Source organism: Musa acuminata, chromosome BXJ2-7 (genome assembly GCF_036884655.1).
Source record: "Musa acuminata AAA Group cultivar baxijiao chromosome BXJ2-7, Cavendish_Baxijiao_AAA, whole genome shotgun sequence".
Taxonomy (NCBI): Eukaryota; Viridiplantae; Streptophyta; class Magnoliopsida; order Zingiberales; family Musaceae; genus Musa; species Musa acuminata.
Window position 1 is genome coordinate 33,522,264 of NC_088344.1, and position 15,237 is coordinate 33,537,500.

At 39.0% G+C, this 15,237-nt stretch overlaps 3 protein-coding genes across 4 annotated transcripts in view; 2 read left to right on the forward strand and 1 right to left on the reverse strand.

Annotated features, from left to right (window-relative positions):
* The first annotated feature begins 1,487 nt into the window (after positions 1 to 1,487).
* On the forward strand, positions 1,488 to 9,795 carry LOC135617685 (uncharacterized). The gene is made up of 11 exons (XM_065118166.1): positions 1,488 to 1,933; positions 2,029 to 2,076; positions 2,530 to 2,706; positions 2,807 to 2,873; positions 3,584 to 3,648; positions 4,851 to 4,929; positions 7,146 to 7,264; positions 7,358 to 7,437; positions 7,642 to 7,711; positions 8,785 to 8,862; positions 8,958 to 9,795. The coding sequence occupies exons 1-11, from the start codon at positions 1,754 to 1,756 to the stop codon at positions 9,030 to 9,032; spliced, it is 1,038 nt and encodes a 345-aa protein (XP_064974238.1). The 5' UTR covers positions 1,488 to 1,753; the 3' UTR covers positions 9,033 to 9,795.
* Positions 9,796 to 10,664: 869 nt separating this feature from the next.
* LOC103992971 (putative RING-H2 finger protein ATL69) lies at positions 10,665 to 11,446 on the forward strand. The gene has a single exon (XM_009412902.3). It carries the CDS (start codon positions 10,776 to 10,778, stop codon positions 11,316 to 11,318), a length of 543 nt encoding a protein of 180 aa, XP_009411177.2. The 5' UTR covers positions 10,665 to 10,775; the 3' UTR covers positions 11,319 to 11,446.
* Positions 11,447 to 11,815: 369 nt separating this feature from the next.
* The window catches only part of LOC135617687 (protein DGS1, mitochondrial-like), an 11,237-nt gene continuing 7,815 nt past the window's right edge, over positions 11,816 to 15,237 (reverse strand). For both annotated transcript variants that reach the window (XM_065118168.1, XM_065118167.1), the window contains exons 9-14: positions 13,476 to 13,548; positions 13,378 to 13,406; positions 13,163 to 13,286; positions 12,804 to 12,914; positions 12,133 to 12,233; positions 11,816 to 12,053 (exon numbers count right to left, since the gene is read on the reverse strand). In XM_065118168.1, coding sequence (XP_064974240.1) covers positions 11,933 to 12,053; positions 12,133 to 12,233; positions 12,804 to 12,914; positions 13,163 to 13,286; positions 13,378 to 13,406; positions 13,476 to 13,548 — 559 coding nt within the window. In that variant the 3' untranslated portion in view covers positions 11,816 to 11,932. The remainder of the gene's footprint in view (positions 12,054 to 12,132; positions 12,234 to 12,803; positions 12,915 to 13,162; positions 13,287 to 13,377; positions 13,407 to 13,475; positions 13,549 to 15,237) is intronic.

Below are 15,237 nucleotides of genomic sequence, written 5' to 3' on the forward strand. Positions count from 1 at the left end.
GGACTACAGTCCTGCCATTTTCAAACGTCCAAAATGTTTTTAATTAAAACAATAATTTAAAAAAATATATTTTTCATGCAGTGAAGAAGCTACAAAGCAACCATGTATTGATTTTTGATACTGTGTAAGCTTTTTGACTTACAGATCTCCAGCATAATTTGTGGAATAAAGTTGTTCTTTTGCTTGAGCTAATTTATTTCATCCAACATTAGTGTATGAAGTATCACTGCTACCATTTCAGCTTTCTTGAGTTAAAGGCTTTTTGCATCTGTATTGAAACGTAATGTAATGCCTTCTAAATGTGTTTTCAAATTTCAGCTCATGTCTTCATCTTTGTTATGTAGCTTCTCATCATCTGTTTAAGAACTCACTGCAGCAAACTCTTTTCATTGCACTTCTCGGGCTGTTGCAGAGTCGAAGTCTCACATGCCAAGTGAAGCAGATAGCTCTCATGCAATAGGGGTGTGGATGGATGAAACAAACGTGGGCGGCTGGTGATTAGGAGAGGCGATGAACGATGCCGTGGAGCGGCGGTGAGAGCTGACTCGGTGGAGTCGGCATTTGAACGACCCCGCGTGCGTTGTCGGAGCGCACACGCACTTTGGCGCGGCCGCCGGCGTGACTTTGGCCACAGTGGAGGAAACGGAGGACCTGGTCCTCCTCAAGGTCCGTGGCAAAGGAGCTCCCGGCTGCTGCTGGTGGCACTCGGGGCCGTGGTCGTGGTGGCGCTGCTGTTCCTTGCCTTCTCCCCCAGCATCAACGAAGGTGGACGCCATGCTACCGGCGAGGCTTCCTTAGCTGTCCACGCTCGAGATCTCAAACCGAAAACCGACCGTTCCTGCGCCACCGCAATCCTTCTAACAAAACAGGAACTTAGGTATAACACTAGAAGACGAAGACAAAGAATGATCACTCAAAATAAGAGTCATGGAGATGAAACGAAGTACATACAGAACGGAGAACGGGGGAGGAACGCAAGTGTCACGGTGGCTCGAGAAGCCGATGCGGCAAACGTGGTCCTTATAGGCAGGCTTCTTTCCCATGTAGATAGACCCTGCGGGGGGGGCCCACGCTGGATTCTAGGATCATAAGACAGGGTATAATATGGGTTGTGGATGTGCGTGGTCGTAACTAAGTACAGCTAAAATGCACGTCTCACCGGAAGATTACGAGGGACCCACACGCCGGTTGCTAAAGTGGGGATCTAGTCGGAGACACGTGTGCTGGTGGGTGTTTCGGGTGACAGAATGTGGGTCGGTTTGTCGCGACCCGCCACGGTGACGTAAGCTCGCGTCAGATGCACCATTCACGTGGAAAGCAGCGGCAGCAAAGACACTGACTAACACTGAAAGTTAGGGCCCAAATCGCGGCCCAAAAACAAGACGGGCTCAATTCGACCCATAGTATGCTCTTGGCCCATCAAGATCGTTCTCGCTCTCTCTCTCTCTCTCTCGCGAAGATAGGTAAAGACATGTCGGCGAGGGGGGCCTAAATCCGGCGAAGGTTGGGCAGCGGTGCGTCGGGAGCTCGGCGACGGCGATGAAGTAGGGCGGCGCGGGAGATTTTGGTCAAAGAAGACCGTTCTTTGCTTCAGAATAAACCGGTCGGCTTTTCCGGTTCGTATTGGTTCAACCCGACCGGGACGTTAGGGTCCAACCTCTGCAACTTCGAAAAACCCTCGCCTCGACGCCGCGCCGTAAATCGCAAGGAGTGGTCGAAAACGAGTCGAAAGGAGAAGTGATCGACACGAACAATGGAATTGGAGACTGCTGAGAATGATGGTCATCTCCGCGAGAGCAGCAGCCGGAAGAAGAGGAAGAGGAAGGAGGGTAAGACGAGGATGACGACGAAGGAGGAGAAGAAACCTACAGTCAGCATCGCTGTTGCCGGCTTCATAATTGACAACGCCCAGTCCCTTGAGCTTGCCACCCTTGTATGTTGTTCATGAGAACCCTTCGATTGATTTAATATCCGAAGCCCTTCTGTTGTCGCCGACCCTTCTTTGCTACCTCCCTCTTCTTAACTCAGTTGGCAGGTCAGGTTGCTCGTGCGGCCACCATCTTCCGAATCGATGAGGTCAGGATTTCTCTGCCAAACAAATCTATCTTCTTGTGCATTTTGAATTGCATGGTAATAGCTATCTGGCCAACAAAGCAGTGAATTGCCTTTACGATTAAACTGAACTCTGCGCATGAGCTGTTTGTCAATTTTCGATTTATCTTGGATGGTAGGGCATCTGTGTCTCTTTGTCTCGGAGGCCTGGGGTTTCGTCCCCATCTTGCATAATTTTCTACACCGTTATGGTCGTGTGTTGCCTTGTGTGGCCTGTGGGCTTGAATATTCTCAATGTCTCTTGTAACCCACCTATTGTCTAGGATGACCTTGTGAAGCCTTGTGACCAATTCTCAGGATATAGTGCTCCTTTTCAAATGAAAAAAAAGGGACATTTGGTGGATCGTGGTTTTGTTTTCAAATGTTTGTGATCATAAATACTCTCTATTCTGATGGAGATTCCTTATGTTTAAACAGGTTGTAGTGTTTGACAATAGAGCATCATCAGATGTTGATCCAGTGGTTAGACCAGGGCATGATGGGGATGAGAGCGAAAGTGGTGCAGAGTTTCTTACAATGATACTACGGTACTTGGAAACACCACAGTACTTGCGACGCCGTCTCTTTCCAATGCACAAGAGCTTAAAATTTGTGGTGAGAACAGATTGGTACTGACAAAGATATTTATTGATGCTTGAAAGTCTGTTTTTTCACTTGAATATTTTTCTGTCTGAGCCTTTATTTTTGGGTTCAGGGCTTGCTTCCTCCTCTAGATGCCCCTCATCACCTGCGCAAACATGAATGGTGTTCATTTCGTGAAGGTGAAGTTGTTTCCTCTGCTTCTTGTTTCATCCTGTTTGTATATGCAAGCATATTAAATCTCTTAGTGGAATTATTTATTGACTGCTAAAAAGAGTGGTAGAAAATGTTGGAATTTTATGATGAGGAAACTTATAATGGAGTTTGAAACTAAAAATTTTATAGTGTTTTGCTTGTCTTGTTCTTTGATGAGATATTTCCTGTTTCCTCTAAAGTTGCATAGATTCCTTCTGTTTTGCTAGCGTATTTAATTATTTGTTCAGTGACATATGGTATTAGTGGTCTCCTGAAATGAAAAAACAAAAAAGCACATTTGTAATGATCAACCCCAAAAAATAGTTCTCCTAGTGTTAACTAATGATAATCTGGAGACATGTTCACCAAGCTTACATTCCTGAACTTGATACCAAATTCTTACTGGCTATATTTTAGAGAAAGTAGAAAATTTGAATGTGTGGAAATGGATTTTTATGGATGAACCTAATTAATATTGGTGCTGCGAAAGTAAAGAAAGAAGCAAAGGAGGTATTACAGTCTTCATACACATCTTTTGTCAAATTTGTTTTTGTTCTATTGCATATGTTTGTCCTGCATTAAGATGTAGGTTTCTTTCTATATCTATGTGCTATTGAATGTTAGAATTTCCTATTCTAGATAAACTTGGCAGGTGATGACTTGTTGACCTAAAATGAGTTTCCCAACATAACTGCAGGTGTCACATTGGATGTGAATCCACCAAATTCAAAGGGCACACTTGTAGATGTAGGGTTAAATAAGGTTTGTTCTCCTTAGAGCTTATAAACATTTTTCATATAGAAGTTTCTATATAATGTTTTACTTAAATCTTGACATGATCTTTGAATCTTCGTGATTTATTAACTCTGACATTCTACTTTACATATATAGATGTTTGCCTTGGAGACCCATTGTACATTTACTTCTAACTTTTATGAGATTGCACTGTGCATTGTGATATCTTCAAAAATAGTTTTCCCGATGACTGTTGCCATTAGAGTTTTATTATCCCTGTTGAGCCACTCATTATTCTATAGCATGCTAAGGAGTAGATCTTCTGATCATCCATTTTGATAGTCATAAATTGCAATTTCATTATTCGTACCATTGTTTGTACTGCTTGGCATATCATTTCGATGGCACATTGATGCATGAAGCGTTAAATGCTAGGTGATATAAGCCATGATATTATAGTGAACCTTAAGGTACTGATCAGTATGTGGCTGGTACTGATTGGTAAGGGGTTTGATGCTAGTCAAATATGGGATCAGCATAATTCGCTACATGTGTAATTGTATACACCCTATAGCCAGCCAACCAATCTCAGGCCCAGTCCAATATTTAGATGAGACTTCTAGCGCTCAAACACCGATCCTCAGATATTACGAAAACAATAATCAGAATTACAATTTTGATGTTGGTGTCTTTAAAGTCTAAACGTCGCACCCCACACGACCTTGATATGTTTTTATAGTCTGGGATTGTAGTACTTTGAGATTTACATATTGTGTTTGGCTCATTGGCTATCATGTATTGTCTTCTTAATTATGATGATTGTATATGACTCATTATTATATACTATTTTTGTTGAGATATTATGCATAATATATACATTACTATGATCATGGTTGATAAATTTGTTCATAATATGTGTTATACTTAATGTTATTGTTCAAAAGAACTAAAACACTGAAAAATAAGCTAAAAAGTGCACACTTGACCAGGCCAACAGCTGTACTTGGTGATGTACTCTATAGTCTATAGTGTACCAGTTTGAGAAGGGACTGGTCTGCGATACAAGAAGCCTGGTAACTGTAGTACAGAGGTCCTCTGACGAGCTGTTTGCCTTGTCCTAAAAAATGTGCCTCGTTCTTGTTCACAATCCCTCTTTGTCTTTATGTGATTGACATTTTATTGTGCAAAGACTTTGATGGATTAGAACTAACTTGAGAAGTACTTCACAGAATGTAGTGATTGAGGAAGTTCTAGAACCTGGAAAGCGAATAACTGTAGCAATGGGGGACAATCGTGGTGCTGAAATAGGTAAAGTGGATTGTTTATTTTCTTCATTCAGTTGTGATTTATATTATTAAGAACATATGTCTGTAAATGGTTTCTTAAGAACATTTTATGCGGTATTATTTTGGTTTCTGTTACTTCTTTCAATTCATTCTTTGATATGCAGATTCATAACTTTTATGCCTATGGGCATATATTTTAAAGTCTTGCATGAAGTTCATATGTTTATAGCAAAAATTTTTAACCAGCTCACTTGCTAGTGGATCTGTTGGCAAGTGTCAGTTGTTTTCATGCTTAACAACCAAGAAAAATTCTGGTGTTGTATCTTCAAGTGCCATTTCATGAAATGGTGCACTAAATAATGCATCACAAGTTCAAGAAAAATAGTATTAAAGAACATGACATGCAGAAAGTGACATGATAGGAAATGGACCAAACTAAGGCCTGGAGAGTACATGCAAGTTTTTATTCTCAATTTCTCTTTCTACAATTTCGTTTCACAAAGCAATCTAAACTTTTCTTGGCATTATATATTGCTGTCACTTGAATCCTAAGATATTTTATTATAGACTGCTGCCAATAGAGGTCCAGTGAAGGCAACTTTGCTTTGAGAATCCTTTCATGAATTTGGAATCTCATTCATGTATTTTTAATCTATGAAAAGTGAAGTGTTTATCTACACACTCATGTATGTGGTCATGTACTGATACATTAAAAATGCAGGTAAGAGTTGATGGGAGAAGTAATTGGCTTAGAATGTGAGAAGACATCCTTCTCTGTGTTGTCTTCACCTTTCACATTAGGTTTGCAAGCTAATTACTATCAAGGTAGGCAAAGTCAAAACACAAAAAGATGACTATAACTGTTGAAATCTGAAATCTGAGTAGAGAGATAACATCTACTGCTTGATCGTTGACCAGAAACCTATTGGACATTATTACAAGGGTGGTCCAGTGCACAGGAGAGTCAATGTGATGCAGCCTTGCCGCTGCCAGCAAGAAGGCTGCTCTTAAGACTTGAATACTGGTCACCTTGATCACAGAAGGGTAATCTTATCATGGCATCATGGCCTTGTCTAATTATAAGTCATTAATTTCAAACAAAAATGAAAAATGATAATGTTGATGCTATGCATAGATATTTAAACTTGTTCATTGAGATAAAAAGATTATTACTTAAATTTAACAAATCAATCCTTAAATTAGAAACCACAAAATATGCCATTGACAATTGACATATCTATGAGGAAAATCAACATTATTATAATTAGATATGAAGTCATGCAGTATGCCTCGTAACTAATTGTCACAACAGTTCAGGACTAGCAATTTGCATTTACGGGTCAGGCATATAATGAAATTCGTATTCACTAGGAACAAGATGTATGTTGTATGCGTAACTGCAGACTACCTGCATGATAATTGGATTTATTAAATTAAGGAAGCTTGATTTACACTTTGTTTGAGTCTAATGACATGTGAGTCATTAAAAATAAATATAAGTGAGCAAGTAATCATTATCTTGTGAAAATAATCTGAAATTGGTAATAGTCTAATAGATCTTACAGTGTAGCTGTTAATGAATTTAATCTATTTATCTCAACAATGGCCCAATCTAAACCACCTGGATCCTCACTCTTACATGTGAAGATGAGCCTATGCAGACCAAGCTGGCTGGGCTTCAGCCATTGTTTCTGCCTATGCTTTCTTGATTCTGTCTCTTGTTATGTAGCGACTTGCTCTTGCTTGGTGCTATGGCCAGCTGCAACACCAAGCATATCGTCAATGGCCAATGCAATGTTAGCTTGTAGATGTTGACATCTTTGAACCAACATGCTGTAAAATTGTCATCGGAAATCATTGCCCAATAATCCTATAAAATTTGTTACAACAGAAAATGTTTGCGGAAATGATTTTGCAGTTTAGCTTTCATTTTATAATCATTTGTGAACACAAGCATTCTAATGGTTTCATTCTTTTGATAAGCCTTTTTTTCTGAGTTGTGCAATGGAAAATTAGTCGAACTACCTTATCTTTTTCCAGCAGCTATTTCTGTTATGCACAGTGGGATGGTATAGTAATTTGTTTATTTCTCTTGATATATTGCCAAGATGAGGTTTATCTGTAGTGTGATTTGGTATTTGGTTTCTTTAGTTTCACGTGCTTCCTTCTTCTTTAATAAGCAAGTTGATTTGCTACAACTAGTGCTAGTCCTGATTATTACCTTAACCACATGTCTAGATGGTTTTAAAAAAGCAGTTGACTCCTCCAGTCCAAGAGACCAAATAGGTATGTATTGGGGGTACAAAGTTCGTTATTGTTCAAACCTCAGCAGTGTTATCAGAAACTGCCCGTATAAGGTAACTAAGAAGAAAAACTCTCTTGCTCTTCATATCCTTAAGCTCATATAAGGAACCATGTTCTCCTAACGATTCTCACTTTTGAATTTGTAGGGTGGATATGATCATATTATAGGTACTTCAGAGCATGGTCTTGTGGTTGCTTCATCAGAGCTTGTAATTCCTTCATTTAGGTATGTTTTCTGTGACTAACTGTTGTTCTGAATGGATTCCTCTCTGTAGCTTTTGTATAAATCCTTCAATCTTCACATCAAGTAGCCAAATTTCATCATTATGCTGACTTGCTTGAAAAGACATTACAATGTTATTCTTATGCATCTAATATTGACAATTGTCCCCTTCTGTATTTACTTCCATACTGGCTTCAACTTCTACAGGCACCTTCTGATCGTATTTGGTGGACTTGGGGGTTTGGAAGAGAATATAGAAGAAGATAATAATTTGAAGGTACAAATATTTTTTTGAAATGTTTATATTAGAAATTTCCCTAAATTTGGCTGGAGCTGTAAACCATTCTCTTGAGATGTACCTTGCCTTTGTTCACTTGGGACCATCATGTGATCTGGGAATTGGTGTATCTCATGCTGCTATAGGGGGTTTTACATCGCAAATTTTTATGTTTTGCTCCACTTGCTGAGAGTCATGACAAGTCAAAGATCATATTGAGGGTGCATTAATTTCTAAAGTAGAAGAACCTGATACCTATTTAAAGAATAGCTTTATTTCCCTCGAGTGATGCTAGCGCCAGTTCTCTCTTATGTTTCAAAGTGCCAACTTCATCAATCCTTTGGAGAGTGTAACCAGTGGCATCCTGTTTCGTCATTTCGACTTTCTTCAAACCTTTTGGTTATGTGCTTCTGATTGTTTCTTCTTCTGTGAGTTGCTGCTTTTTAGTATCCTTAAGCTTTGCTTGGGTTATCCTCATATAATGTGACCCTGTTGTTTCTTCTATGTTGTTCTTTTGCCTCTTTGATGGCTACATAGTAGTTCTAGCTAAACTAGTCAATTTTGTCTTTCCCATTTCTTTTCAGTGTATAGTAATTCTCCTTTCTTGTTGGATTAAAGGATCAATAAAAAACAGCTCAATCTCACATATTCTGGACCATATGGCCAAGAGGAATTTCCTTGCATCACCTATGAAATTACCAGTTCTCAAGTTGAGCTTGCATCATTATATCAAAGGTTTTGCATAGCCACATCCATGATGGAATAAAAAACCTGAATCATGCCAAACAGACGTTTATACTACTGCTCATCATATAACAGATGTTGCATATAAGAACCAATCTTATATTTTTGTAGGTGTGATGTTCCATAGAAATTGCAAAAATATATAACATGCTTGTATTTTCTTCATGATAATTGCTTTTATTTTTTAAGAAAAGCAAAACTATGTTTTACTCATGCCTATAAGCTGCAGAATTCATATACAAAAATGTTGGTTTTTGTATTCTTCATGGTAATTGTTAATTCAAAAAAATGAGTCAATGATTGCATTCATGTTCGTAATGATTTGCCAGGGAAAGAATGTCCACGATGTATTTAATTCATACTTGAATACATGCCCTCTTCAAGGAAGCAGAACCATAAGGACTGAGGTATCTCCCCATTGTACAAGAACTCTTGAAATCAAAGCAGTATCACTTCTATAATTATGCCTTTATATTCTTTCTCATGGTTTTTTTTTTTTCAGGAGGCCATCTTCATATCCCTGCAATATTTCCAAGAACCAATAAAGCGAGCAGAGCAGCTATGCAATGGAAAATAGCCCTTGTTGATTTTACTCCAATTTGACAAAAATTATGCAACACTAGGCTCGAGAAGTATTTGGGAAGCATTTCAAACTTCTTGAGCAGGGTTTGTAGATGGTCAGATATTGAACAGTGCACAACATCTTGCTTGATTTGGACTCTTGTTGTTGCCACAAATTGTGGCGGCTTGGGATGGCAAAGAAGCTTTGGAAGGAAAGTTCTTCACAGAGTAATATGGTCAGGGCATGGCATATAGAGATCATATGAAAGCTAAATGTGGTATTGTTGTCTCAAAAAAAAATCATCTATTGTATGGGAAAAAAAGAATCAAAATTAACTCGAGAGTTAGGTGCAGATGCATACACAAACAGCGAACACATACTTATGCATGGTTTCTGAGCTGTGAATGCATTGGATGATATGCTTTTCTTTACGAGATTTTCAAATGTGAGCAACCGAATGAGGCCCATTCTTTTCAAGATGATGTTCTAGAAAGTGGACACAAGTTTATCAGATGATTAAGATTGCACTGTGAAAAGCTGAATTCTCTGTGATTGTGGTCATATTTGATTAAAAGAAAATTATGAGTAATCTCTTCCCTTTTGTTGCTGATATGCATGGCCAAATGCGTCACGACTTTTGTAGACCAATTGCTAGTGTTAATACTATGAAGTGATATATTTCAATATGTCAGTTAGTCTGGTTGGGAAAAGATTTTGATAGTATATCTATCATAAGATTCTTTGATACAATATTGTAAGATTATGGATTCAAATCTCATCTTCATTTTATTCTTTGAAACAAAAAATTTACATGTTAAAATAATATGCACATCAATATGATTGATTCTGTGACTAATGCCAATTTTTAGTTATCACTGCAGATGCACAGATTAGTTGTATATTTGGACTAGAAATTGTGGAGCTCCTAACCTTCCAGACCTGTGGGGCAGGTTGAGATATCACTAATTGTATTCTTTCTAAGCTCTATAAGTGTCCCTTATGCCTCTAAAGAAATAATAAGAGAGAAAATGCTTGTTTGTTTGTTGCTTAAGTACAACAATGAGAGTTAGCTTATGATAATGCTCATCTTTGTGTCTGGATCATGAAATGCCATTGTGCAGTGTCAGGAATTGTATTCTTTCTAAGCTCTGTAAGTGTCCCTTATGCCTCTAAAGAGATAATAAGAAAGAAGATGCTTGTTTGTTTGTTTGTTCCTAAAGTACAACATGAGAGTTAGTTAGCTTATGATGATAATGCTCATCTTTTGTGTCTGGTATCATTAAATGCCATTGTACAGTGTCAGGATCTCATCTTTTGCCCTCTGTGTATTCAGCAACCCCACCACTGACCTACAACTAAAACCACACACAAACTACAACTGTTTATTAAAAAAAATATTCAGAGTATAAAGCACATTTAGACATTTGGAAAATCTTCTTTTACTTTGAATCATCCTTTTATGAATGATTTCCTTCCTGACATCATGTCATTGTAAATAAGCTGTCGTCATTGTGAGAGTTCTAAGACTAATAAACTGGAAGGAAACCAATGCAATTATCTGTCACTAAATCTACACCTACAGTTTCATTAACTAAAAGGCGAAAAGCATCACTGGAAACGGCTATTTGTCGCTCTCCCCTTCATTGTGACCATTTACAAGGAAGTATTGGCGAAGTTCCATGCACTCATTTATTGCACCACAACCGCCTCAAATAATCTCTCTCTCTCTCTCTCTCACTGTCTCTGCTATATGCTTCCATGTCGTCCGACTCACTCTCTGCCCCTCTCGCCGAAGCGCCGGCTGCGGCCGGAGGGGTCGGCCTCGGATACGGCATCGCCATAGCGGTCGGCATCCTCGTCCTCGTCTCCACCATCTTGCTCGCCTCCTACCTCTGCGTCCGTGTTAAGAGCGACGTTCACCGCCCGCTCCCCACCCCACCCCCTGCAGCTCGGCCCGCTGCCTTGGCGCCAGACGGCAGCGCCGCCGTGGTGGTGGTGACGGCGGTGGGCCTGGACGGCCCCGCCATCGAGGCTTTCTACCCCAGGTTCGCCTGCGGCCAGGGCGGGGCGCTGGCGCCGCCGGGACCGTGCCCGATATGCCTCGCGGAGTACGAGGGCGGGGAGGTGCTGCGGCGGGCGCCGGACTGCGGCCATTGCTTCCACGCGGGGTGCGTGGACGAGTGGCTCAGGGTGAGCGCCACGTGTCCGCTCTGCCGCAGCTCACCGGTGCCGTCCGCTGCGGCGACGCCCGTGGCCACTCCGCTGTCGGAGCTGATACCGCTGGCGGCACACCCCAGGTGATGGAATGAATCTCCAGCGCCGGTGTGGGGTGGGGGGGTGTGGAGAGAGAAAGAGAGAGACGGAGGCAGAGCAGAGGAGAAGCGGTGGCGAGGGCAGTTGAGTGTGTCATTAATGCATTTGATGTTTTCCCTTCTTTTTTCCTTTTCAACCATGGAGTTTGACATATATACAAAATTAGATACATTTAAAAAAAATATATTAGAAAATTTCAATGGATTAGTAGTAAAAAAAAGTCTTTAAAATCTTTAAAATCTCAAGATAGGAAAACTGAAAAATATGAAAAGTGTCTCCTTACAATTGAGTTTATGGGCTCTGACTTTGTCAACGGATGAAAATAAGTAAAAGTCAAAATAACTCCGTAAACATGCATACTACTACTAGTCACAGAATAATCTCATATGCATAAATAGGTCTCGACAATGTTCTTCATTCATTCATGAGCGACAATTTTAAGGTATATATCGAGAAAAATGTCACCTGAACATGCCAAAAGGGGATTAAAAATAAAAATAATAATTTAATTCATTCGTGAATAATAATAATACAAGCTAATGTATGTATATATATAAGTAACAAATATAATTCATTCTGAAAGGTAGAAGATTAGAAAATGACTACTGCCGTTTGGAAGAAGGAAGCAAGCAATCATACATCTGCCCCATTCTTGAAGTAACAGTTAGCTTGTATATAGTTTCAAGATCGGGCTTGGCCACGTCTAGTATATCCTGTTGCAAGCTGCAACGTGACGAGAATTACTCACAACAATAACATCTTTAAGAGTTGCAGTATGGAATTTACAGGAAGCGACGCTAACCTCATCCACTCGCCTGTTTCCTTTGCGTGCCTTTCCGCCGCCTTGTACAGGCGATCGAGGCTATACAGCACCATTCCGTATATGCATCGAGCATCCTCCTCCTGTTTACCAATAAAAATGGCATAAACTACATGATCCATGTTTCTTTGGTAAATAATATGAGGTTACCAAGTGAAATATCAGCTATGATTTCAACAGTGAAAAAACTAAAAAATTTTACGTTATTCATGAACGTTGTCATACATACCGATACAGGTGTGCTACTCAGTTGTGTCGATAGCTCGTGTGTAACTTGTAAAGGAATAATGAAAAGAATCTCTAGCAGTCATGTTTGAGCAACACAAATGGTTCATATTTACAAGGAATAATAATTCTATGTAGCTGTTGAACTGCATTTAAAATCATAGTCTTGAGAGAAGCATGTATAATCTTGGAGCAATATAGGTGTGGACAGGATTGGACCCATATGGATCCATCAGTTGCTGCAACTAAGAAACAATCTCATGTCCTACTTATAAATCAGTTGTTAGTGACTAAAAGGGGATGAGAAGCATCAGATCTCAACCTAACAACATCCTAAAAACACTCATAAGAAACAATCTCATGTCCCAACAGAAAGTAAACTGAATTTTCAGCAATCTAAAGAACCTGAAAGACTAGTTCATCTTTACCTTTCCTTGATCCATGCAAGTCTGGAACTGCACTAGTCTCCTCTCAACTTCGACAACAAGAAGCCTTCTTTGCCTGCGAGCAACTCTCCCTCTGCCTTCTGCACTCTTATCCTAATATTGTCCACTTACAGCAATTAAAATTCAAGTGGGCTAACAACAGACAACAATGTATTTCACCGATAGATGACCTTCATAAGAAAAATAAAATTTCATCAAGTGAAACCTGTACTAAGCACATTCGAAAAAGCACAAAAAGTAATTCATAGACATAGATTTCACAAAGCTTAACAAGGTTCTCAACAGACTAGGCATAAGAAATTTGCAAAACATCTAAAGATCTAGCAACATTAGATACCCACCTGCATCACCCATGCTCGGACCAACATAAGCAGAACAAGAGAAAGAAAAAAGGCTGGCAGAGCAGCAAGAACAGCAAAATTGATTTCATTTGCCCTGAGAATCTGATCCAGCTCAAGCATTGCTCTGTATAGAAAGTTTTCCTTTAGTGCAGTCACAACATCACAAAATAGTGTATATTTGATCAGAACATCCGAACAAAAATGATTCAACTTACGTCTCGAGATCCAGTTTCAGCTTTTGAATCTGCAAGTCCACAGACAAAATAAGCAATGACATTCAGATCAGTCATTTTAAATTAGGGTAGAAAGAAACCTGAATAAGCATTGCTCGAGCAAGCTCTCCACTCAAAAGATTTTGAAGAGGATGCATCACCTCTTTCTCATATCTGCACTAAAGCATCTACTGGTTAATCTGGAATAACATATATAGAACACTATTAACAGCTTGAACAAGCAAGCCAGCAACGATTAGATGAGCACAAATGTGAGGGAGTAAAATCAAACAAATTTTTCATCAGAAATAAATTAACTAGTGGTTGCTCAAAAAGGTGATGCAAAAAATTCAAGCTTGCTCTTTTCAGATAAGCTATACAATTGTTACAAGCATACAGTACTTTTAGCACACAAACAAGTCAATAAGCACAAATAAACTATAACATTACACCAATAGATTGAGAAGCATCTTTCAGGCAATTGAACAAGACAATTAATTAATGCAGTTGTTACTGGGTGTCAGTAAAAATCATAATATTCTGTGATTTTAAGTGTCTTTTCCAGTTCACAGTTTAGGATTATGGCATTTAGTGTAAAAGGAGTTTTTCCTGAGTTTTGGAATCCAGTAAATCTTGGTTTTGCATGCTTTGTTTGCATTAGAATTTTCCAAATTCATGATTTGTCCTTCTGGTGTCCAGAATTTCTTCTACTTGTATAATATTCCTTCTAACAAAAATACTTGCTAAAAGAATCCCCTTTTTGTTATATAGCGTAATTTACAAATAAACAAGTATATAATCCTGATGGCAAATCCCAAAAGCATCCAGTCATATCTTAGAATGCTAAAGTGTACATGGTATATGATGATTGCTGAATTTATATTTATTTAAACCAGATTCAAAGAGCCCCAATTTCATTTATCAGTTTGATCTGAAGTAAATTTGAGCTCAAATTATATCAGTTTATTACTCAAATCCATGTCGAAGAGCAACTTAGAGCTCATTTGATCAATCTCAAACACAATATGTGAAGAATGCTCAACCTCAATGAGACTTGTTCAACATGGAACCGTTTTCCTCCTTATGTCGACTTCAGTGTTCCACAATGACAGCAATAATACTCTGTAAGGTCCCAATTACTTGGCAAGTTCCACAGACACTAAGATACAGACACCTAACAAACTCAAAACTTCTGTAAACAATGATCCAAGAAATGCAAGAAAATGGAAAAAAAATGATAAACATACACCTGAGTCACATATGACAACTATGATTAACTTTCTGGGTGCAAAATCATAACAAAGTGGCTTGCCGGTGGTGATATGGAACATTTTTAAACACTTAAACCTTATGGCTATGTAAAGAAAGATTCGTCCAAAGTGAAAAAGTATCGTGCACTTGGCCATCCTTTTTTTTTTCCCTCACATTTCAGTAACCTAGAATGTAGAACTGACTACTTGTTCTGCATCAAAGAGCCTTTATGCATGGTTCCAAGGAATACCAACACCAATATGCACCGTATACCATGAAACTTATTTTGGAAGATGGCATAGGGTTATCAAATTGCTGCTCCTAGTCCTCTCTTCATAAGTAGTTTTTAATAACTGTGTCTGAACCATGAAATGGACAAGTGGAAGACACTAAGGAAATATGATGACAATGAAAATCAAGAATCTTGGCAGCATGGCAGAACTAACCAGTATTTAGAGCTTATCGATGGACATGGATTAATTTCCACCAGCACAGCATATATCATGCCTAACCGTGTCATTACCAATATTTAAAAACCTTAAAGATGAATACTCAGCATGGCTGAATAAGGCATGAAAGCTGTTAAAAAATAATATATTATCATTTTCTTGA

What these genes read in the sequence shown, in the direction of transcription:
- LOC135617685 (XM_065118166.1), top strand. Translation starts at nt 1,754, where the DNA reads ATGGAATTGGAGACTGCTGAGAATGATGGTCATCTCCGCGAGAGCAGC. An exon ending in CCCTTGAGCTTGCCACCCTT is followed by an intron (nt 1,934 to 2,028) that starts GTATGTTGTTCA and finishes TTCTTAACTCAG; the next exon opens with TTGGCAGGTCAGGTTGCTCG. An exon ending in ACAAGAGCTTAAAATTTGTG is followed by an intron (nt 2,707 to 2,806) that starts GTGAGAACAGAT and finishes TTTTGGGTTCAG; the next exon opens with GGCTTGCTTCCTCCTCTAGA.
- LOC103992971 (XM_009412902.3), top strand. Translation starts at nt 10,776, where the DNA reads ATGTCGTCCGACTCACTCTCTGCCCCTCTCGCCGAAGCGCCGGCTGCG.